The sequence below is a fragment of the Geotrypetes seraphini genome, chromosome 2 (assembly GCF_902459505.1).
Source record: "Geotrypetes seraphini chromosome 2, aGeoSer1.1, whole genome shotgun sequence".
Taxonomy (NCBI): domain Eukaryota; kingdom Metazoa; phylum Chordata; class Amphibia; order Gymnophiona; family Dermophiidae; genus Geotrypetes; species Geotrypetes seraphini.
Window position 1 is genome coordinate 443852023 of NC_047085.1, and position 25987 is coordinate 443878009.

The 25987-nt window shown below is 42.2% G+C and overlaps 1 protein-coding gene across 3 annotated transcripts in view; it reads right to left on the reverse strand.

Moving 5' to 3' along the window:
• Positions 1–25987, reverse strand: part of ARMC4 (armadillo repeat containing 4) — a 378797-nt gene that overhangs the window by 126915 nt on the left and 225895 nt on the right. For all 3 annotated transcript variants that reach the window (XM_033931435.1, XM_033931436.1, XM_033931437.1), the window contains exon 11: positions 1743–1889. In XM_033931435.1, the coding sequence (XP_033787326.1) occupies positions 1743–1889 (147 nt within the window). The remainder of the gene's footprint in view (positions 1–1742; positions 1890–25987) is intronic.

Sequence of the window (25987 nt, forward strand, 5' to 3'; positions counted from 1 at the left end):
AAGACCTGCCCTGGCAAAAGCTGCGTTTTAGGGATAGGATTGTGACAAGGTCTAGCTAAGGCTCTGATTGGCTGAGCCTTGATCAGCCTGTTTGCTTTTGCTAATGTTTTTCCTGCGGTGTTATCAGGTATAGTAATTTCCACCACATCCCCAATCTGTGCTTTCTTTCTGCTAGGGTTTGTGGGCTTTGGAATTAGTTGTGTTTCCCAGGCTTCTCCCATAAGGGCAAATAAGCTTTTGTCACTGTCACTTTCCTGACTTCTAAAGCCTTGTGTTCAATCTGTGTGGTATTGATACAGGGCTTTTTTGCCGTATCAGGGCTTGGCTTAGGATTGACAGATTTCCTCTTTGAAAAAAGAGGATGCCTGGCCTCACCCCGAGAATCAGCGGGATTGGAGCTGAATAAGGGTTCACCTTGTCCTGGGCACAGCAATGTTGGAAGGCCTTTCACACCTTAGTGTAAGCAGAAACCATGGATAACTTCTTAAACTTGAGAAGAGTATCAATAACCATAGCAGAATATCCTTTGTGCTCCAAGGCTCGCACTCAAGAGCCATGCTGTAAGAGCAAAGTTAACTGGATCCTCCATGGATACTGGACCCAGTGAGGAGATCTGGATGGGCGCTCAGCCAAAGGTTGCAACCCCTGCGCAGACGCATCAGATCTGTGTACTATTGTCTGCGAGGCCAATCTGTAGCCACTGGAATGACATGGCCAGGATTGGCTGAATTTTGTCAAATGATCCGGCCACAGCTGCACCAGAGCGTTCAGCCCCTCGCTTCTGAGCTCAGATCTTCGACTGAAGAAGCCAGCCGCTTTCTTGTTTTTTGCCTTGGCCATGAGATCGAAGCGGGGCTGACCACAGCGTTACACTATGGCTTGGAATGCCACTGCAGACAGGGCCCACTCACCCAGATCCAGAGTCTGAGGAAGTCTTCATGAACATTGTTGACCCCTGCTTAACAGGAGGTGAGACCACTTTAGGGATAGCCCTGAACTCCAGAGAAAAAACTACGCAGGCTGGCTAACAGGTACCTAGTGGGATTGGCCTGTCAGCTACAGACTGAAGTCTGTGTGTTCACAAGCAGGCAGAGCTGTGAAATCCCACCAGAAATTCCTCAAAAAAGGACAAAAATACACAGAATAAATAATAAAATGAGGAGAGCAGAGCAAACACTCCCGCAGGCACACAGTTTAAATCTCTTATTAAATCTCTTTTTAATACAATGGTAGCAAAGTTTGAATGCTAAAGCAAACGTGTTTACCACCATAAGTTCTAGTATCATCCCCGACTCTGAAGAAGTAAATGAAACATGTCGGTGAGGGGTGGTGCAGTGATAATAAAGCTAAGTTCAAATTATTTATACTATCAATAAGAGATTTAAACTGTCAGTAAAAAGAAAATGTTACCAGGATCGATGAAGACTGTGGCAATGAGAGTTATGTTACTCTAGTGGCGTTCTGAGGATCCTAGGTATAGTTGCATGAGGAATTTTATGTGTTGTCTGCTGGTCAAAGTGAAATTCAGCGCTTCATTATTGTTTCATTATTTGACTGTTGTACATTGATCAATGCAGCCAGTCAGAAGTCTATAAGCAAGGGGCATATTGCATGGGGCACTGTTAGATGCAGAAAAAACACCTACACCACAGTTCTCTTCTAATCTTAAAACATAACCACTTAATAAACAGATTTTTCGGTGCTACAAAAAAGTATGTTCATACTGAAACAAAAATACTCACTTTGCATTTGATTTCTTCAGTATCAAGCAAGTTAATGAGCACATCTAGGCCTCCAACATCTCTGATTGCCAACTGACATGTTTCCTGAGCCAAGTTGAAATCTTTCATTGAGCATAATGCAATTACAGTAGCAGTCTGGTTACCACCCTAAAACGATAATCATTTCATAGTATGAGACAGAAAAGCACAGTTACTTACCGTAACAGGTGTTATCCAGGGACAGCAGGCAGATATTCTCACTGATGGGTGACGTCACCGACGGAGCCTTGGTATGGATACTTCAAGAACTTGAAAAAGTTCTTGACGCCCACACCACATATGCGTGAGTGCTTTCCCGTCCGACATAGGTGCACGATCCCTCAGTTAAGATAAGCCAGCTAAGAAGCCAACCCGGGGAGGTGGGTGGGTTGTGAGAGTATCTGCCTGCTGTCCCTGGATAACACCTGTTATGGTAAGTAACTGTGCTTTATCCCAGGACAAGCAGGCAGATATTCTCATTGATGGGTGACCTCCAAGCTAACAGAGATGGGATGATGGGAGAGTTGGCCAAAGAAATATAATTGGAAAACATAATGGCCGAAGTGCCCATCCCGTCTGGAGAAAAAAACCAGACAATAGTGAAGGAATGAACTGAGGACCAGGTGGCAGCTGTACAAAGTTCCTCAGTAATGTAACTATAAGGAAAACAACAAAAGCTGCCAGAATTTGAACTGAAGGACTGGGACACGATATCCCCGTGCCAGGCCAGTCTGAATAAAGAAGAACGAGAGGGAGGTAATCAGCCAAGTGAAAATCATTCCCGTGAATATAGGATATCCAAACTGAGATGACTCAAAAGAAAAGGTTGGAGTAAAATCACTGCGGCTCCGACATGCGTAACAAGGAGGACAAAAAACCACTTATAGGACAAAACATATAAAGCTAGGATCCTTGTAGGAAAAACAAGGTGCAGGAAACAACACAGACAGAAGAACTGACTGAGCGAAATGAAAATAGTAGAAGATGCTATGGACATGAACACAGAATCACCTTGGCTTGATGAAAGACTGATAAGGATGAAGCTGCAAGCAGGGCATGAAACTCACCGATCCCCCTGGAAGAGATGAGAGACATAAGGAATAAACATTTTCCAGGTAAGAAACTCAAGTGGAGCTGACGCCATTGTTACAAATGGTAGCATCAACAACCAGGAAAGAACCACAGAAATAGTCCAGACGACAGAAGAAAGAATGAGGTGTGATTACACACATGAAAAAACTCTGGTCATGAGCCTGGGAACCAGAGAAGAAATTAGAAAGAGGTTGCTCCTCGACAGATCAAGGGAAAAAATGCAATAGCATTAAAAAGAAGTCTGAGAGCTATAGACTCAAGACTAGAATCAAACAAAGAAAAAATACCACCGGTTAGGAAGATGGAAACAAGCAGAGAAAAAGACACCAGGAACGAAAATAAAATCACTTTTGATATCAACAAGGGCGAATAGCTGGTGTCCTGGCAGAAATCAACAAATGGGCTCAGAAAGATGTAAATGAAATGGAAGCAGCCCAAAGAAAAAAAACAATGAAGATTGGAAGAAATCAAAGATTCCTGAGTCGGAGTGAACCGAGTAGGAAAATGAGAAGAAGAAAGGGCTCCCAAAATTTGAGTGGACGAAGAAGGGAGAACCCATGTTGACTGGGTCACCATGTATCATGGTAGTAACAGCTCTCGTGAGCTTGATGAAAAAGTTCAACAGGAGAAGAAATGAAGGGAATGCATATAAAACTATGCTCGTCCAATCCAGGAGAAAAATAAACGTTGCCAGATGAAGAAAAATCCTGGAGTAAAAAGATTAAAGAAACCTGCTGAAATTGGCTGCTAGAAAATTCAGCTCCCCATGAATAGCAGCAAGAGCAGATGGCTAAGCGCCTCAAAGGGCACAGAAACATGGCCTCCTGACATAACAGGAGAGAGCCCTAGACTCCTTGCTCAATGACATGAAGTATAAAACCCCTGAATTGACTGTGCAAGGAAGGAGGACTTGAGGACAGAGTATATGATGAAAATTATGAGGTCCTAAAAATATCATTAGAAAAAATTTAGGGAAAAAAACGATGCCTGGCAGTCGAAAGACCCTGAGGCTGTAGAATGCCCATATGAACCCCCCAGGCAGAAAATAGATGCAGCAAGCATGCAAGGAGGTAACAAATAGAAAAGGAAACCTCCGTAGAGACTAGAGGAGAGCAAAGATATAAAAGCTTTGAGAGACAAGCCCTCGCCTGGTACCACTGGAAAACAAAAGACCACTGAGGAGTACAAGAATGTAGTCCGACCCATAACAGAAACATGAGCATGCCTGTTGTTCAAAAGAAACAACATGTGTAAGAGTGAAAACAATCTGAAAAAAGAAACACTCTCAGAAGAATGGAGTCAAGAAGTACCCCAAAGAAACACAGACATGAATATGGGTACGGAAAATGAAAAGCTAAAGAAAATGAGATGAGTGAGAAAAACATCTGAACTATCTCTCAGGGAAAAAAATGGGTAAAAAACCAGATGTTCAAAAAATGAAAAAACAAGAAGGCCCTGTAATCGAATAGATGTGGCCAGAACAATCAGACACCCCCTGAATAATCTGGGAGGAAAAAAACCAAAACTGGAGAACGATTGAAAAACACAGCTCAAAAGCTGTATGAATTGGAGCCTTTAGCGGCTGCCCGGAAAATCAGGAAGCAGAGCCATGAGGTCTGAAATCCAGAACAAACACAGTCATCCAGTGGCCTTGATAATTAAGAGAATGACCAGTAATCAAAGAGAACACTTCAAGGAGAATTAGGAGAAGAAAACAGGAAGGACTGCCTAAGATCCCACGCAGACTCTCAGAAGAAAACAAACAGAGTCTGAGAGCAGGATGAAAAGATTAAGTGAATAAAGCCTCCACATGAAGAAAACTCAGAGAGCCTAGGCTCGTAGGAGTACATGAAGACTGATAAGACAGCCGTGAAAGTGAAAACTGCTACACAGATGCGGTCAGAGAAACTCACCAGGTCCATAATATAGAGGAAACATGTTCCAGCACAGCCCCAGGAACACTTCTCCAAATCAGACATATTCAATAACCTGTCCTGATAAAAACAGACACTCAGATCCGTAAAAAACATCTGCAAATACAAGAACTCAAATTAAAAAGCGGCTACATGGAATGTGTACACAAATGTATGCCAAGGAAAACCATTCAGGCAGTAGAGGAATCTAGTAAGCCCATTTGGCTAACCGGTCCCTAGCCTTGTCCACTCTGCCCAGAGAGACAGAGGCCTACACACTAGCCGTAAGGAGGAACTCCACCAGGAGGGAAACAAAGACACATGTTAACTGCTTCATAGGGTATGTCAAAAAAGTCCCCATAGAGATCAAGGAAGGGAAGCAAACCACTCTTGAGGAGATAAGTAGAAGGAAGGAAAAAAAAATTCCGTAGGGAAAGAAATGACTATACAAAGTCAACTCCCAAAGGAATGCATTTACAGAAAATTCCCTAATGGATCTGTAAAAAAATGATATGTCATGCAATTATGAAGGCTTTGTGAACCCCACTCAAGGTAAAAAAGCACATGTGATGAAGAAGTACCCACCACTTCAGAGAGAGATGGAAAGTAGTTCCAAAAGACACCCCAAGTCTCTCAACCAGTCAAAACCAAGAACATCAAGGAGTCGATGTTGAAGGCCGAATACAGCTTGATGACTGCAAAGCCTTCCCATACCGGAACAACACCGACACCGGTAACTGCAATGACAACTGGTGTCATGGGATAGGAGTCGTCAAAAGCAGAGAAGACTTAAGTGAAAATGTCCCCGGAATCAAAAAACTCAACTGGGCAGCACTAGAAGAGAGGGTGTCAACAGGGCTGACAACCCAAACAACTGGAATCACAATTGAACACATTGATGTCGATAAGAAAGTCCGACATCGACCTGGATGTCGATATGGACTGCGACATCGATCAGAAATGACAACATTAACATGGCGTCGATAGAGAAGTTGACATCGAGCAGGGAGGTCGACACCAATTAGAAACGTCGACATCACCGACAGTAACAGTGAAAACATGCCGAGGCCGACCGAAATCGTGGCATGAAAGGAAAATACTGTTAAAAAGGAAAAAAACAGTACCAATGGATACAATGCCGGTACCAAGGTGCAACACTCCCTAGATGAAAAAAGCTGGTATCAAGACACACAGCACCACCGGAGCAGATGGGAAAGGACACCCGTACCGTTGGTCCATGACCGGTACTGATGGTGTCATTCCCAAGCAGAGAGAAAAGGACACCGATACCGTTGGTCCATGACCAGTACAGATGGCGTCATGCCCCAGGAAAGAGAAAAAGACACCGGTACCATTTGTTCATGACCGGTACCAATGGTGTCGTTTCAGAATAGAAAGAAAAAAAAAAGCACCAGCACCTGGGGCCCATGACCGGTACCATCGGTGCCGCTCCCAGAGGAGAAAGAAAGAACAATGCTACCCTTGGTCCCCGACCGGTACCATTGGTGTCGTTCCAGAGCAGAAAGAAAAGAACACTGGTACCCTTGGTCCATGACTGGTACCATAGGTGTGACTCCGGAATAAATGAAAAGAACACCGGTACCCTTGGCTCATAATCGGTACCATTGGTGTCGCTCCATGCTTCCAAGATGAACATGCCCATATCAAGACAGTCGTCAACATCGAAGCGAAGCCAGAGATAGGGCTGAAAAATGTCAGCAGGACTTGACTCACTGCTACAAGGACCTGAAGCCTAAAGGAGAAAACCAACTTACCAAAAGAAGAAGCGGTGCCGGAAGAACGCTGGGTACTGGATCACTGGCGTTGACTGGTGCCAGATTCCTGGTGGCATCGACGGGAAACTGCTTCTGGAGAATACACATGAAAATGCGCTGAAGAGGAAAAAAGCAAGGCAAGAAAAAAACCGGCAAGGCCGAGGTCCCGACATTGCTAAAATAACAGAAGGATGTCAGTAAAGAGAAGTGCCATAACAAAACAACCACGTGGAGGAAAATTGGGCAGGAAAAACCAGCTCGGGACAAGAGCCATGCAGAGGGGAGAAAACAAAATGGCGATCCATAAGGCCCCACTAGGCCAAACCGACAACGGTAAAGAAAAAATCTAATATAATAAAACCCTAAACCGCGCATGCACACTCCCACCTGCGTGCTCCCGTTTTCTGTGAGCTGTAGGGCACCGCAGGTAGGAGTGCGCATGCACGCGAATCTCTCTCTCTCTTTTCCCTCCGAGGTGGATGTCAGCCACGGCGGCTGTCGGTGGCTGCAGGCCACAGCAGCTGTAGGCCGCGGTGGCTGTCGGTGGCTGTCGGTGGCTGCAGGCCGTGGTGGCTGTTGGCTGCCGGCGACTGCAGGCCGCCGCGGCCGAGCATGGAGCACGCAGCCACCAGCAGTGGGTGGTGGTCAGCTCGAGAAGTCCCTGACCTATAGGCCCGGCCGAAGTTTAAAGTACTGAGTGTAGGAGGGGCAGGAGAAGCTAGACTGAGGGAAAAAATGATGATGCACAGGGAAATGGAGGGAGAGGGAATGCTGCGCCTGCTGCACAGGGAAGTAGGGAAGGAGATAGGAAGAAAGACACAGGGACAGGGGCAGGGAGAGAGACAGAAAGACAGACAAAGAGGGCCAGGGAGGGAGAGAGACAGAAAGAAAGACAGCAGGAGGAAGAGAGACAGGGAGAGACACAGAAAGACAGACAGACAAAGGGGCCAGGGAGAGAGACAGACAGAAAGAAAGACAGCGGGACAGAGAGAGAGACAGAAATAAAGACAGACAGACATATATTCTAGCACCCGTTAATGTAACGGGCTAAAATACTAGTTAAAGTATAATTGTTTTTTGGGTTTTTGTTTTTTTTAGTATGAACCTATCAATGAAAGAAAAGAAGAAACTGACAAAAAGTCAGTAAACTGCGAGAGTGGGAAGGCAGCAAAATGAAAAATTTTCAACAGCTGTTGAAACGCAACTTCTTAGCTCCGCGGAAACTAAGAAACTGAGGGACCACGCACCTACATCGGGCGGGAAGGCACTCGCGCATGTGCGGTGCAGACGTCAATAACTTTTTCAAGTTCTTGAAGTGTCCATACCGAGGCTCCGTCGGTGACATCATCCATCAGTGAGAATATGCTGCCTGCTTGTCCTGGGATAATCCTTATTACCATACAATTTATATACTGGTGCTCTTTTATTGTTAGTAGAATGCCACAAATTAACCAATGAGAACTCATTACATCTAAGATTATGGAAAAGAAGGAGAAACAACACTATTCCTTACTCTAGATATGGAAGTTCTTGTTAAATACTGAATCACATATACTTTGAACAAGCAATCTTACAAGAGACTTAGATATTCAATGCTTACAATAAGTTGATTAATAAATTAATATAACCTTGATTAATCAAGAAATATTAACTTTTCAGTTGTAGCAAATTAGAAAGTGGTGTATGTTGCCTTTGTGTGAGGCCCAGTAGGCACCTTTTTTAAACCTACTTAAAAATATATATGTACCTAAGTATCTTTAGTCACAACACTGGGTATACAGTAGAAATTTCACCTAGATTGAAATTGCAAGCATTTATGCCTGCTCAGCAGTAGTTGTAAATGTTAACATGTAAAGTAAGGGCATATTTTATAAAATATTTGTGTAAATCATAACACTATCCAAACTCCTGAACATTCCTACATCCAGATTGCATAAAAATACAGGCTTTCTTATCACTGCATGCACCCTTACATACTTAATCCCGCCAGTTTTATAAAAGCTCTTTCATGTGTTATATGGCCTTTCCACATAAAAAGTTTTTATAAAATTACATCCTTAATTCTTAATAGCTAACTGAGTAGAGAAGTACCCCAATGGTTAGTACAGTAACCTGAGAACCTAGGGAACTGGGTTCAATTCCTACTGTAGTTCCTTGTGACACTGGGCACTCTCCATTGCCCCAGGTACAAAAAATTTAGAATGCCCACTAAGGACAGAGAAAGTACCTGCATATAACTAATGTGAAACCATTTTGGTTGTACCACAGAATGACAGTACAGTATATCAAATCCCTAATATTTTTAAGTACTCTTTGCATTATAAGAGCAATTCTATAACTAGGTGCCTGCAGTTAGATCTATGTGCTTTTCTATGAAGGCATGGGGAGTGCTCTAGCATGCAAATGCAATGAAGTATACACATGAACAGAACATGGGGTCATGGGCAGGGCCAATAGTTATGCAAGAGAAGTCACTACACTCCTCCCCCCCTTATTTGCACATTCGGCACCCGCGGTTTCGACTATTTGCAGTTTTTGGTGCCAGGAGCCCCCTTAGTGAATCAACCTTACCTGGTGGTCTAGCGGTGGCGCAGGGCAGGAGCGATCTTCCTACATTCTTGCCCCATGCAGAGCTGTCATTGAAAATGGCTGCTGTGAGTTCCAGTGGTCTCACGAGATTACAATGGGAACACACGGCAGCCATTTTCGATGACGGCTCTGCACGGGGCAGGAGTGTAGGAAGATCGCTCCTGCCCCGTATCACTGCTAGACCACTAGGTAAGGTCCAGGATGCAGGAGGGAGGTAGGGTGGGTCAGAGTCAGCCCAAAAGTTATTTGTGACTTTTCCATATTCGCGGGCCGGCTCTGCTCCTAACCCCTGCTAATATGGAGGGAGGAATGTATGGAAATCTACTGTAACAGCATTTAATTTTCAAAAGAACAACTATAATAAAATGAAGAAAATGGTTTAAAAAAGCTGAAAGGTTTAGCCACAAAAGAACTTTAAATCAGGCATGGATGTTTAAAAATACCATCATGGAAGCCCAGACCAGATGTATTAACATAGGTGGAAAGATGAGCAAATGACAGCCAGCATGGCTAAAAAGGGAAGTAAAAGAGGCTATTAGAGCCAAAAGAACATCTTTCAAAGAATGGAAAAAGAATCCAAATGAAGAAAATAAGAAGCAACATAAGCATTGGCAAGTTAGATGAAAAGCATTGATAAAGAAGGCTAAAAGAAAATATAAAAATAAACTTGCCACAGAGGCAAAAACTCACAGTAATAACATTTTCAGATACATCAGAAATAGAAAGCTAAGTTTGAGCTACTTATCCTTTCATCTAAGCTTATCTCTCCCCTTCCCACCCTCCCAACCCCACTCTCTATCTCAGTGGATAACATTCTCATCCTCTCTGTCTCATTAGCTCGCAACCTCAGGGTCATCTTTGACACTCCTCTTTTTCTGCACAAATCCAATAGACTGCCAAAACCTGTTGTTTCTTTCTCTATATCAGCACCAAAATTTGATCTTTCCTTTCTGAGCACACTACCAAAACCTCTATCCACACCCTTATTACCTCTCTGATAGACTACTGCAACTTCCTTCTCACAGGTCTTCCACTCAACCATCTCTATCCCCTTTGATTGTTTCAAAATTCTGCTGCACGACTTATAATCTGCCAGAGTCACTATGATCACATCACCCCTCTCCTCAAGTCACTTCATTGGCTCCCAATCCATTTCCGCATACAGTTCAAACTCCTCTTATTGACTTACAAGTGCATTCATTCCACAGCTCTGCAATATCTCTCTTCTCTCTCCTTATGCTCCTCCTTGGGACTTCACTCATCAGGTAAGTTTCTCTTATCTGTACCCTTTTCCTCTACTTCCAACTACAGGCCACATCCCTTCTCTCTAGCTATACCACATGCCTGGAACAGACTGCCTGAGTCTGTACGTCAAGATCTGTCTCTGGTAGTATTCAAATCTAGGCTTAAAAGCCCACTTTTTTGAGATGCTTTTTACTTCTAACTCTCACTTGCTTGTAAAGCACCCATGCCCGTTTTATCATTCCCTCTCTAAGAAACTCACTGACCCCCTATTTGCCCTGTTTGCTGTTTTAATTAGATTATAAGCTCTACTGATCAGGGACTGTCTCTTGAATGTTTAATGTACAGTGCTGTGTATGTCTAGTTGCGATATACAAATGATAAGTAGTAGAAATAGTACCATTGGATCATCAAGGAACAAAAGGGGCATTCAGAGAGGATAATGACATAGAGGAGACACTGATTAATTTTTTGCTTTTGTCTTTACAGAAGAAGATATAAAAGATCTACCTATACCAGAAAAGGTTTTCAAGAGTGTTGATGTGAAGGAATGGAAAGAAATCTCAGTAAACCTAGAAGATGTATTAAGCCAAATCAACAAGTTAAATAGTGATAAATCACCTGGGGTCTGAATGGTATACACTCTATGGTACTGAAAGAACTCGAACATGAAATTGCTGATTTACTATTAGTGGTTTGTGACCTGTTGCTAAAATCACCCTGAAGTACCTGAAGAATGGAGAGTGGAAAATCTAACACTGATTTTTAAAAAGAGTTCCAGAGGTGATCCAGGAAATTACATACCAGTAAACCTGACTTCAGTGCCAAGCAAAATAGTGGAAACTATTTTAAAGAATAAAATTATGGTACACATAGACCAACATGGCTTAATGGGACAGAGTGAGTATGGGTTTAGAAAAGGAAATTCTTGCCTCGCCAATTTGCTTCATTTATTTGAAGGTGTAAATAAACATGTGAATAAAGGTGAAACAACTGATGCAGTGTATCTAGATTTCATCAAGCTTTCGACAAAGATCCTCATGAGAAAATGAAAAGTCATGGGCTAGGAGGCAATGTTCTTTTCTGGATTAGGAATTATAGGACAGAAAACAGAGGTTAGGATTAAATGGTTATTTTTCTCAGTGGAGAAGGGTAAATAATGATTTGGAAATTAGAAAAACATGCAGGTAATTAAAACTACATATGACACTAAACTGTTTAAAATTGTCAAAACACATGAAGGCTGTGAAAAATTGCAGGAAGATCTTAGGAAACTGGAAGACTATGGGGCTCATGTTAAAAAAAAAAACAAATGTCTAAAAAGTGGCCTAAATGGGTACTTGCACGATCAAAAAGCCTCATCGTCCAAGTACCCATAATTAAAGCTGGTTTTAGATGTATCTAAAACCAGCTTAGGCCTTTCCCCTGCCTCTAAACGCTTCTACTTTCAACGTTTAGTGCCTTAGGCCAAAAAGGGACTTAGATGTTTTTTTTATTATGCGCCTCCATGCATGTAAATGGCAGATTAAATTTTGGGCTCCTTTTACTAAGCTGCGATAGTGGTTTTAGTGCATGCTGAATTGCCATACGCACTAGACCTTAACGCCAACATTGAGCTGGCATTAGTTCTAGCCACTTAGCTCGGGTTTAGCACGTGCTAAAATCCTGCGTGTGCTAAAACGCTATCGTGGCTTAGTAAAAGGAGCCCTTTATTTGTATAAAATAGTCTTATTTTTGTCTCCCAATTTTAAATTGTCATGAAGTATTTGACATTGCGTGTACAACAAACTTGAAACTTAATGTGGACAAATGTAGTGATGCATGCTGGGAAGAATAATCCAAATCACAGTTAACTGGCGCTAGGGGTTAACTGGCACTAGGGATCTATCTTAAGATTCAACACCCCAAAAAAGATCTGAGTGTCATTGCTATGGGGCTTATTTTCAAAAAAAGATAGATATCCAAAAAACAGAACTTGGATGTCTTACTAGTCAAAACATCCAAGTGGGCATTCTCAAAACAGATTTTCTAGATGTCTTGTCTCCAGTGCATCCAGAGCTTAAGGGGATGTTTTAGAGGATGTTTCTGGTGGGCTTAAGATGGGCTTAGGACTTGGATACTTGGATGCTTGGGAGGCACAATGAACCCTTTAATAAAAGGTCCTGGGCTTTTTTAGACGTTTGGAGCTAGACCTGTTTTAAAAGCATCTAAATGCTAAAAACATGTCCATACTGACCAGATGACTACCCCGTCCCCGTCTCCGCAGTCCCCTTCACCGTCCCGTCCCCGCCATCCCTTTCACTGCCCCATCCCCGTAGCATCCACACAAGCCTCAGTACTGCAAAAAACAAACAAAAAAAAACCCTTTCAGCTGTGTGTGTCTAAAAAATGGATCTAATCAGTTTTCCCAAAATAATTTTATCAATTAAAATTAACAAGTCTGTCAGGTTGTATAGCTTTTCTCTAAAAGACACAGCTGTTGAGCAGGAAAGGCGAGGGGAACCATATGATCGTCAGAGGGTGGAGATGCAGCTAGATGTGAAGGACAGAGCATGGGAAATGGAGATCAAGCTAAGAAAAATCCTGCTAGAGACATTTTGCTCCCTGTCATGCCTTTCATTCTACAGTGCATCGGTAGGAGTACTGAAAGGGACAGGCTGCAGTGTAATGTGACTAGCCCGGGCTTCTCAGGCCCTGGGTCTCTGTACCTACAGATTGACTTCCCCATGGTTGCTGCTGCTTCTCTGCCCTAGCCGTCGACCATTGTTCGTGTCCCTTCTTCAGTTGCGTATGCCTGCCGAAACTTCTTCTCTGATGCAACTTCCTGTTTCTGGTTGCGTCAGAGGAGAAGTTTCAACTTTCAAGCAGCCACGCGTGACTTGTTGAAATGCTCGTGCCACTGGGAGACAAAAATGAAAATCGCCATGAAGGTAAGGTGAGGGGAAGAGAGGGAGATGCCTGCAAGCGGCGATGGGGAGATGCCTGCACACTGATTGGGAGATGCCTGCACAAGGCGATCGGTAGGGAGGGGGGTGCTGGACTGCGTTCCCTCACTTCATTGCGGAGACAAGGCGGTGAATGGCCTTGTCCCCATACCTGCAGTGACCACTTTTTTTTCTGTTACCGTTTTGGCAGGTTACCCGCAGGTAGCCGTGGGTAACAGCCACCGTGTAATTCTCAAATGTATACTTGAGACTTTGAAATGTGACATTCACTGCAGTACCCCCTAAAGTGCCCCTCTGCTGTGCTCAGCTCTTTGTGAACAGTTTGCTAAGAATGCTGCCTGCTAGCATGTCCCAAAAAATGGCTTTTGTGTGTTTTTCATGTTGGACATCTCTATATTGGAGAATGGCCAAAAAAGATAGACATACTAAGAACCAAAACATCTATATAGGTAATTAAAAAAAACAAAAAACAATAGACGTCTTGATGTTTTGAGAATGAATGTTTTCTCTACTGGATTTCTGGACATCTTTCCCAAGACGTCCAAACTCAGACTTAGACATCCTATCAAAAATGCCCCACCACAGGACTTATTTTCAAAAAATAAATTTGTCTAAAAATCATCATAAAATTGGTCTAGATATCCAGGAAATCCAAAAATGTCTAGGTCACCTAATCAAAGGGTTTTTAAAAAGACATCCTGGAGTGCTGGAAGCCAAGTAAAAGACGTCCAAGATGTGTGCAGCATGTGGGCATGCTATGGGTATGCTTAGAGACTACAATCAGCACCAGAGCCATCATCGAGCGCACCTTTGGTCAGCTCAAGAACCGCTTCAGTTGTCTTGATTGTTCAGGTGGGGGGAGCTGATTTACTGACCAGAGAAGGTGGCTCAGATATTCATGGCATGCTGCATGTTCCATAACTTTGCCCTCCAAAAAAGGCAGCCACTCCTAGACCCCCCCCCCCCCCCCAGCAATACCAGCATCAGCCACCGGATGCAGATGAGGAGGAGTGCTGCCCCCTCCCCCATAGGGCTGACTAGGTGCATTCCAGGAAGGGGACCGCACCAGGCAACACTTAATACAGACAAACTTCCAGTAAAGGCCAGTGAAATTAACAGGTTCATTAATGCTGAACAGCTCTCATAAATCCTAGAAACTCCACCACTACCATGTAGCCATGTCCAATGAAAGCTGAAAAGATTTGAAAATGGCATTATGGGCATTTATCTAGCCATTTCTAAATGTCAGTTGCAGTGAGATGGATGTTCAACATTTCAATTATGGTCAAATCAGCAGGATGTCTAGATTTACACTAAGATTCTGGTGGCTAGACTCCAAAATCTGTTGGTATCCATTGTACACCCTGACCAATTGGGTTTTATCCAGGGTAGGAAGGCTTCAGATAACATCCGTAGAGCTTTACTTTTGCTTGATGCTGCTCAGGGGAATCATATACCTGCTATCTTTCTTTCTCTGCTTGCAGAGAAAGCATTTGATCAGGTGTCATGGCCTTTTATGATGGCGGTTCTGCACCAGGTGGGAATCTCAGGACCTTTCTTGAATTGGATCCAAGCATTGTATCACCATCCTTTATCAGCCTTGAAAATCAATGGCCAATTCTTAGAGACTTTTGAGTCTCCAGGGGAACTATCTCCATTACTGTTTGCATTGTCAGTAGAGCCATTAGCTTGTATAATTCGCGCATCCAGGGAGTTGCAGGGTATTTCGTTATACTTTGTGGATCATTGTATACTATTATTTGTGGATGATATTCTTTTACTCTTGAGTGACCCTGAGGTATCTTTGCCAACAGTTTTGACCATTTTGGGGGGTTATAGCTTGGTATTGGGCTTCTAAATTAATAAGTCTAAGTCGGTGATTCTTAATATCACCCTTTCTCCTCCGGAGTTTTCTGATCTTCAGACTAAATTTCCATTTGTTTGGGCTACCAAATTCCTCTGCTATTTGGGAATAAATCTGACTAGCTATATCTCGACATTATATAAACACAACTTCCCACTTAAGCTTCGAGAAATCTTGTCATCTAGATCGCTGGGAGGGTTATAGCACTTCCTAGTTGGGCTGTATTAGTGCCTTACATTTGACTTGCCATTCCTTGTGCTGTTTACAATTATTTTCAGTTGGATCTTTCCACTTTCTAAAGAATTCTCTTTTGGCTCTTATAGCTTCCTTTACCTCACTCATTAACCATGCTGTTTGCTTTTTGGTCTTCCTTACTCTTTTTTTAATACATGGAATATATTTAATCTGGGCTTCCAGGATGGTATTTTTGAATATCCAAAAATACCTAGGGAAAAGAAGACAATAATACTTCAAAGTAAAAACAAAAACACCAAAATGCCTCCTGCTTCTTATGTTAAATGGTCCCAGTGAGTACAATAAGTTATAAAGTGAACCTCAAAATCCCAAAAGGATCAGTACTCAAGGAGTATGCAACTAAGAGTCTCATTTTTAACTATTGGTCCACTCTGAAAACAGACCATAGAGAAAAAAAACTCCCCCAAGAAACTATGGAAGAAAAAGTCTCTGGCCAATCCTTTTGGAATTTTGTGTTCGATTTTATAACTTATTATTTAAAATTTTTTTTATACCGCCATAAGTCTCAGCGGATTCCAAAGTAACATACATAGAAGCATATAAATACACATACATTGAAACACAGTAATCCAAAATAGTCATACAAATAGCTAATGACATAAGAAAAATGCCCTTATCAATACTTTCAACAAGTACTCATCAACTACAGTAAAGGGAAAGCAAAACAATTTCATAGGAATGATTATCATACCGTATTATAAATAAGCATCAACGAATAGCTTAATTTTAAGCAGTTTTAAAAAATAGAATGCTCCACACATAATCTTATTTGTTGTACTTGTACTTGCTGGGACCACTTAACACAAAAAGCGGAAGACATTTTGGTGTTTTTGTCTTTATTTTGTGGTATTTTTGAATAAAGGCATCCATATCTGACATAAATTTTTTACCTTTGCAGCTGCTCCTCTAAGTTTCTTTTTTTACCGTTCTTATCATGTTATCATAGTCTCCTTTATTAAAGTTAAATGCTGTTGTATTGTATTTCCTATGTGAACTTATTCCAGGGATTATATCAAATCTCATCATGTTGTAGTCATTGATATCAAACGGCCCCAGCACCATTACCTCCCATACCAATTCATATGCTGCACAAAGAACTAGATCTAGAATTGCTTCACCTCTTGTTAGTTCCTGAACCAGCTGCTCCATAAAGCAGTCTTTGATTTCATCACAGAATTTTATCTCTCTAGCATGCCCTGATGTTACATTTACTCAGTAAATATCAGGGTAGTTGAAATCACCCATTATTATTGTTTTACCCAATTTGTTAGCCTCCCTAATTTCTGATAACATTTCAGCATCTGTCAGTTCATCCTAATCAGGTGGACGGTAATACACTCCTATCACTATCCTTTTCCCCTTTACACATGGAATTTCTACCCATAGGGATTCCAAGGTGTGTTTCTGCTCCTATAGAATTTTCAGTCCACTTGATTCAAGGCCCTCCTTAATATACTTATACCTACACCAATTCAATCCACCCTATAACAGTGTTCCATTGGTTATCTTCCTTCCACCAGGTCTCAGAGATGCCTATTACAAGTTTTTATTTAGTGCAATATATTCGAACTCTCCAATCTTGTTTCTTAGGCTTCTGGCATTTGCATATAGACATTTCAAACAATGTTTATCATATCTATTTACAATTTGCTCAGCAGTTGGCATGGATTAATTTGCTATCTTTAAAATCAGCCTGCTTTGCATTTAAGGAAACCTGGTCTACTGTGGTCTGTATTACAATCGTGCTATCAGGATGCTTTGTCTTCCCTTCTATGATATCTTTTAATGATACCTTATTCTGAACCATACTCTTTTGAGCGACTGTTGGCCTTCCTCCTGTTTCTAGTTTAAAAGCTGCTCTATCTCCTTTTTAAATGTTGACGTCAGCAGCCTGGTTCCACCATGGTTAAGGTGGAGCCCATCTTTGTGGAATAGGTTCCCCCTTCCCCAGTATGTTGCCCAGGTTGCTTTAGAAGCTGAGTCACCATCCCACTGTCTGATCCAGAGCATCCTGCAAGTAGACACTGCATACGTCAGGACTTTGCCCAGGACCTGGATGGGGTTATATAAGGCATCCGCCACATAATTCACTCCTTCCTGCACCAGCTGGGGGCAGATATGTCCTCCGCCGAGGGCACCCGTCACAGTCTCATGTGGCAGGCCCATGCAGAAAATGACGCTGATGGTTCGCTTGCAGAAGGAAAAACTGAAGGGTACACTATATTTCAATGGCAATGTGGAAGGTACTGAAAGCTGTGAGTATTACACTTAAGCAAGACACGGTTCATGGGTTTGGATTGAACACCTAATGTACAGACTCCTGAGGAGATGTAAACAAACTTGTAATTCTTATGTTTTAATAGAATACTGTAAATTATGCACACATTTGCCACATTTAGGTGCTCTTATAATAACTTCAATTACTATAACAACATAAAAATTAACCAGTTGATATTCAGCTATATATTGTTTTACTTTGACCGTCGCCTGCTAAATTAGCCCCAGTTATTCAGTGCAGGGCTATGAATATCTTGGGCTACTTGAAGTGGTGCTAGCCACTGGACCTTATGCGAGTCCTGGCCAATATTCAGCTTTTGAGCTGTCCTAAATTCACTTGGTTATCTATGCGTACTAGCACAGAATATTACCAGAACTTGCATAACAGCCAGCTCCTCCTCAACTTACCCTTACATCACCCATGACCTGTCCACTTCATCCATGACCTTTTTGTGCCAATATTTAGTGGCACTGGCTGATTAAGTGCCGCTGAATATAGGTGGTTAGGCAGCTACAGATGATTTAAGTGGCAAGAACCACTTCTGTCTGCTTAAATCACTTTGAATATCGGTCATTGAAGTTTGTAATAATCCCATCAAAATAAAGAATTACTATGTGTAAATTAATTTCCTCCAGATACAATATTAATCCAAGGAACCACATCTTTTAAATTAGAAATTCCAGAAAATTAAGACTAAGGTGAAGATTCTAAAATGTTCATGGCAAAATCTGGTGAACTGCTGTCATGGCCACTATTGTAACGATTTCAAAAAGGCGAGTCATTCTTAAAAAAACCATGCATGCAAATGAGGTTCACGGAGTGTCATTAAATTTGCATGTGCTGATCGCTTGTGATAGCAATTGGCATATGCACAGAATAAACACATACACACAAAAATAAAAATAGATCCCAAATTGAACATCAGCAGGAGGCAGGCCCACTTCCTCCCTTCGCTGCCATCAAGCAACCCCCCCAGAAGCAGGACAGATGCTCATTCCCAACCATCGCTGCCATAAAACAACACCCCCCCCTTTGACACCCTCCCCAGCAGCAGGAGGGATGCCCACTCCTGCCATCGCCATCATACTTCCGATGACCCCCCCCCCCATGCTTCCAACAAACCCCTACCCCTTTACTTAAGAAGACCAGCTAGAGGGATGCATCCTACCTCCAGCCAGCAAGCCCGCCTATTCAAAATGGCGGACCTTCCCCTCCACGGCGCATCCTGGAATGAACCAGGGAAAGGCCTTATTGGCCCAGACACCTAAGGCCCCTCATTGTAATACATTTGAATGGCAGAATTGGAGTCTGCTAGGAAGCTCAGAATAGATCATGGTAAGATGTTTTGATAATCTGCTGCTAAAATACATGAACGCTAAACAGGCTGGAGCCAGTTTAGTAACCACATTAAACTTTTGAGAATCTTCCCATAAATGATCTATACACACTGTATTTTCCCCAGCAATGGGCAAGCCCAATGGCTTATATTAGTAAGGAATCATCCTGACATCACTTTGGTGTTCCAAACATCAAATACAGACTTAATTTAGACATAAAGGCCAATTTTATTGAGTGTTGAATATTTATGATGCAAATATTTATCAGACTAACCTTAGCTGATTTGAATAGAATATACCCTGGTTAATCAGTGGTGACTTTAAGATGATAGTATACCCTAAGTTAGACAGACATTCTAGAGCAGTAGTTCCCAACCCTGTCCTGGAGGACAGTCAGGTTTTTGGGATAGCCCTAATGAATATACATGGGGCAGATTTGCATGCCTGTCACCTCCATTATATGCAAATCTCTCTCATAAATATCCATTAGGGCTATCCCAAAAACCCAACTGGCCTGGTGGTCCTCCAGGACAGGGTTGGGAACCACTGTTCTAGAGCACCAACTAAAACAATGTATCAAGGACCGCAAGTAATGTGAATCGCTTGTTCACTCTTTCCAAATACTAGGACTAGGGAACATGTGATGAAGCTACTAAGTAGTAGATTTAAAACCAACCGGAGAAGGGGGCGGAGCCTGGCAGCCGCGGAGTTGAGACGCATGGAGTAACTGCTCCTCCACGCCGACATCCAAAACCCGATTAATAAGGCTTTTCAGACAGTTTTTTCCCTCGCACGCCAAACATTAACTCCTCCTGCGCTCCCATGTCGCCTCCGAAACCGGCGAAAAATGACAACGGTGCACCCGCGCCGCTCAGCGGTAAGAGATTGAAGCCCGACCTGAGCACGCCAGAAAAAATGGCGCCGGCGAACGACGAAGCATCGCTCGACCTGCTCCTCAAAGAAATGAGGTCAGTTAAACTGATAGTTCAGGAGCAGGTCGAAGAAACCAAACTTTTGAGAGGGGAGATTGAGGCATTAAATGCACAATTTGTAGACGCGCGCCATCGTCTAGAGGAAAAAGCAGCCGCCATGCAGACAACCCAGGCACTTGTTTCTAAGCATGACAAGCTGCTCACCTCTCTGTAAAGAAAGATTGAAGATTTATCAAACCGTGACAGAAGATCAAACCTGAGGATCATTGGACTACCTGAATCCTCTGAAGGATCTCTTTTCTGTCCACTTTCCTGCCTGCAACCTTGGGCCTAACTTTCTCACCTCCTCTAGAAATAGAGCGTGCTCATCGCGTGCCCTCTCATCTCTCTTCACAGGCAACCTCGCCACGGCCTATAGTGGCTAAGCTTCTAAGATTTCAACAAGCTCTCCTGATTCTTACAACTGCGAAATCCAAACCACAATTGCTTCATCAAGGCAGAAAATTCTTCACTGTTCCAGATTTGGCGAAAACTACGGCGCTACGGAGGAAGGCGTTTCTATCTCACCGACAAGAGCTCAAGGATATAGGTGCTAAGTATGGTCTTATGTATCCAGCGAGGATGAAGGTGACCTACAACAACCGCACTGTCTCTTATACAGATCCTGATGACCTGGTAGTGTTTCTGGAGTCACTTAAAATGCGCTGAAATGCTGGGTCACTACTGACTATTGCGGATTTATTCTTCATTGTTGTAATGTATACTTAAAAGGTTTTGATATGTTTCACATATTGCTGACTGTCTTTGTTTCACTGTAGTTGTTGGATGTGGGGATCTGTTAGTTGCTCCTCCATGTGTTTCATTCCTGTGCTCACAGGAGCACCCTTTAACTGTTCCAACATATGCATGATGATATGGTATGTTTTGACTATACGTCATGCTATCTTCTACAGCTTCTTCTTTTCCCCGCTACTGCTTTCTCTATTTCTATTCTCTGACAGGAGTGTCTATAATGTTTGTACATGTAGATTCTTACGCTTATTACATGAAATGAATGCTAGCTGCATTGTTACTCTTCCTATTATTGCTTATGGCTGAATTGCATGTTTTTTCTTTTAATGTGAATGGATTAAACCATCCTATTAAAAAAAAAAGATAGCTAATTATATTATTGCTAAACACCCAGATGTGATTTACCTGCAGGAAACCCATCTCCCTTCGTCTGCTGCCCTAAAATTCCAAATAAAGGGATATTCCACACATCTCTATTCTCCTGCGACCCAGCGTAAGAAGAATGGAGTATCAATATTCTTTAGTGATAAATTATCTCCTGTCATCCATTCTACCAAATCCGACACTGAGGGAAGGTGGTGCTTAGTGCATGCTACGTTGCATTCAGTAGACTACGTGTTTCTCAACATCTATGCCCCTGTGTTGGACCATCCGGAATTTTTTAAGGATCTTCAATTAGCTCTAGTAGCACATGGCTCTGGCTCTCTGATATTGGGTAGGGATTTTAACCAAATTCAAGATTTATATATTGATAGATCGTCATCCTGTAAGCCTTCCAAATCTAAGTCTTTCTCAGCCTTGCAAGCTCTAAAGGAAACCTTCTCACTTATTGACCCATGGCGTCTGCTCCATCCAAAGGGCAGGGAGTATTCTCACTTTTCCCCACCACATAACACATATTCTAGAATTGATTTCTTTCTTTTGTCCCCTTCTCTTGTTCACGATCTAAAGAATACTACTATCCACTCAATCTCCCTCACTGATCATGCGGCCGTTTCTCTATATATGTCTATTTCTGCTCCTCGCACAGATTCTCCTTCTTGGCGTCTGAATAACTCTCTTCTTCTGGATGAGGAAATTACGGACAAAATCAAATCTTTTACCAATGAGTTCTTCGACTTCAATTCCAAAGATCCCGAAGTATGTCTCTCAATTATTTGGGAAGCTTATAAGGCCTCCCTTAGAGGTAAATTGATCAAACTTGCCTCCTGGAAAAAGAAACAGTCTTTACAAAAAGAGAGAGATTTAGAATCTTCTATTAAAAAGTTAGAATTACAACACATGTCGGCTCATCTACATGATCCGTCCCTATTTCAACGCATCCAAAATCTTAAATACGAATACAACACTTTAATATCGTGCACGGCTAGACGGGATCTCTTTGTCACAGCTTCGGGCCATTACATGGGAAACAAACTTATGGGTTGTCCTTTGGCTAGATATCTTAAGACTAAAACTAAACGTCTACATATCACAGCCGTTCAAAATTCGGATGGACAGATGGTTATAACCAGACCTTTAATTTCTTCGCAATTTGAGAAGTTCTATGCCGCTTTATACAAGTCTGAGGTCTCCCCCTCGGACTCAGAAATAGACTCTTTTCTGACTTCCATTGATCATCCTACTTTACCCGACTCTTCAAAGAGGGATCTAGATTCTCCCCTAACTGTCTCTGAGATTGAAAATGCGATATCTTCATTACCTAACGGCAAGGCTCCGGGTCCTGATGGATACACCAACGAATTTCTCAAACAGTTCCGTACCATTTTGGCTCCTCGTCTTCTCTCATATTATGAGTTCCTTCACTCCGCTCCGGACAGACAATTTAACTTTACTGAGGCCACTATTGTAGTTATTCCCAAGCCTGATAGAGACCCCACCCAGGTTAAAAATTTTTGTCCCATTTCCCTCCTGAACCTTGATTATAAGATTCTGGCCAAACTTCTTTCTTTGAGACTCAACAAAGTGATCCCCTCTTTGATTCATAAAGATCAAGTGGGTTTTATTAAACAAAGGTTCATAGGAGATAATCTACGTCTTTTCCATCATGTTAACGCACATGCCAAGGATCTTTCTGACCTGGTTATAGGTCTGGCCATTGATGCTGAAAAAGCCTTCGACCGTGTGGAATGGCCTTTCCTATACCGAGTGATGAAATGGTACAACTTTGGTAATTTTTTTACTGATTGGATTGAAACCATATATCGACATCCCACGGCTCGCATCTTGATTAATAACTCACTGTCTAATAAGTCCTCTCTCCATAGAGGAACTCGCCAAGGCTGCCCCCTCTCGCCTTTGCTGTTCAATTTGGCTCTGGAACCTCTTCTCTCTGCTATAAGACAAAGCCCCTTGATTAAGGGTATTCTCTCTACTTCTCGTCAAATCAAATTGGCAGCATATGCTGATGACATCCTACTTTTTATTCGAGATCCTTTGAATTCAATTCCTTCTCTCATTAATATTGTTTTACAATACTCCCTGCTCTCTGGTTACTCGGTCAATTGGGAGAAGTCTGAACTTTTTCCCCTCAACGATCATATTTTATCCTCTGATCTTGCGCATTTTCCCTTTCGCTGGACGCAAGATGCTGTGAAATACTTGGGGGTCTTAATACATAAAGATCCGATTCATGCTCAAGAGCTTAACATATCTAAACTTAAAAATTTGATTTTGAATACCACTTCTCGTTGGTCCCCTCTGTTTTTATCTTGGTGGGGTAGGATTGCTTCCGTTAAAATGACTCTTGCCCCACAAATAAATTACACCCTCTCCATGCTTCCACTCTTGTGTCGGAAGCCTTTTTTTAAATGGCTCAATACAAAAATATCTGAATTTATTTGGAATAAGAAAAAACCTCGAATAGCTCTTGCTAAGTTGAAGGCCTCTAGAATTAATGGTGGTCTGAACTTACCTGATTTCTATTTTTATTATGTAGCATCATTGGCCAAATATGGTGCTCACTGGATTATTGACCCTCTCCCCCAAGACTCCCCATCTTGGCTCGAAATGGAACAATTCATATGTGCTCCCCTACATGTTTCTTGCTTAACTTCTGTACCAGTACCTAGACCTCTGAGAAAATACTTTCTGCTGAGTGCAACGCAGCATGCTATCCACCTCCTAGATGCCATGGCAGATATTTCTGTTAAGGATAGTCCATTTATGTCTATCTGGAATAATCCCAGAATACAATGCAAAGGTAGATCTTTTTCCTGGAAAAGGTGGCAACGTGCAGGTTTATGGTTTCTTCATCAGCTTACTTCTTCTCAGGTGCCCATTCCCTTTGATACATTATGTTCTACCTATCTGTTACCTTTATCTGCTCATACACAGTGGCTTTCTTTAAACTCTGCCATTTCAGCTATATCTATCCGATATGACTTCATGACATCCATTCGCACTATACGCCACTGGTCCAAACTGGCATTAATGAAAGGTAAAGCGATTTCCATCTTCTACAGCATTCTAAGAGATCACACCTTCACTTTCTTTCCTCAATCAATGGAACACTGGGGCTCCATGCTGACAACTCCGCTATCCAATGTTGATTGGGAACAATTTTGGTCCTCGACAAACCGTCCTTTGATGTCCTCCAGAGTTTCACAATCAATGTTCTTTGTTATGTGGAATGCAGTATGGACTCCATTCCGTATGTGGAAAGCTAAAATCAAACAGGATTCTACATGTTGGAACTGTATGAAGGAATCTGGAACCCTGGATCACATGCTTTTCAAATGCGCTGCTGTTTATTCCTTCTGGTCCCGCATATGGGTCACGATTAAATCTATCACTACCTGCTCAGCTGATATCTCACTGGATATTATAATTCTTCGATCTCAACACCCCTGTTTTGCTCAGTCGACATGTCCTGCTAAACTCATTGATGCCATGTTTGTGACTGCTCTTATGCATATTCTGAAAACTGGAAGACTCCTTTGTTACTGGACTACACCTTTTGGTGGAACTCTCTTCTCTATGCATGTACTACAAATTTGAATCGTATGCGTTTGAAAAAAAATCAATATCTTTTCTTTCTACTAGGTTGGTACGTTCCAAATCACCCTGGACATTTTTGGATTCATATGTTCGTTCTGCTAACTAGACACTCCTGTCTTCTTTTTCTGAATATCTTTCCTCCTTCTTCTATTCCTCCTTCTCCTCTCCCTCTCATCTCGTCTGCTCTTCTATCCCTCTTCTTCTTCCTTTTTTCTTTTCCTTCTTTTCATAGTTCTTCTGACGTTCATAGCAGTTTTAATTCTTTGGTTCTGATACATCGTATTAACTCCAATTTTTCTTTCTATTGACAATGATTCATGACACCGACACCTTTGTATGTATTATTTTATCATGTGATGTTTGACCTTTTTATTTTCTTTTTTTGTACTTTGACTGCTATGTGTAACTTCATTTCAATAATAATAAAAAGAAAAATTGAACTTAAAAAAAAAAAAAATAAATAAATAAAAACAACCGGAGAAAATTGTGGTAAGCAAAAGGGGCCAAGCCCTAAGACATACAGTATTGTCAGTCACAGCCCTGCCACTGGTTGCAATACCAGCATTGCAAATCTTGGCCATACAAAGGCATTTCCTGTAAACATAGAGTGCAGGAACAGGGATTTATTTGCCTTTAAAAAAGCAGGACAGAGTGCAACAGGCAGGGAAAAGTTTTACACCCAATTCCAAAGCTGCAGCAGGCAGAGGGGGAGGGGTGAAAGTTTCACACAGAGTAACACCAGAGTTCAGGGAACAATCGACTCAACAATCAGAGAGCTGAGTGGCTCAGCTCACCAGGTTAAACACGGGGCTGATTCACACAGTAAGGGGAGGCAAGATTGGAGAGAACACTGGAGAGAACTCAAGCCAGATGCAGGACAAGACATACGTTGGCTATTGACAACACAGCAACAATCCTCAAGGCAAGTGGAAACTCCTAGCTGCCTAAAACCTTACCTTACTGGAGTCTATTCTGAAGAGAGCCCAGGACACCAAACAACCAGCGAGGTAAACTATTATCTACCTGTTAGGAGTGTGCAAACAAAGACTCAGATAGATCATTCCCAGCTAGAGACTAAGGCTAATGAGATCAGCTGTGATTGCTTGTCCGAGGGAGAAAATGTATGCAGTGATATAGAAATGTCTCCAGAGTTTGAATTCTGTACATTGTATCTATTGTTTTGGAAAGGACATGGACCCAACAGGAGGTAAATC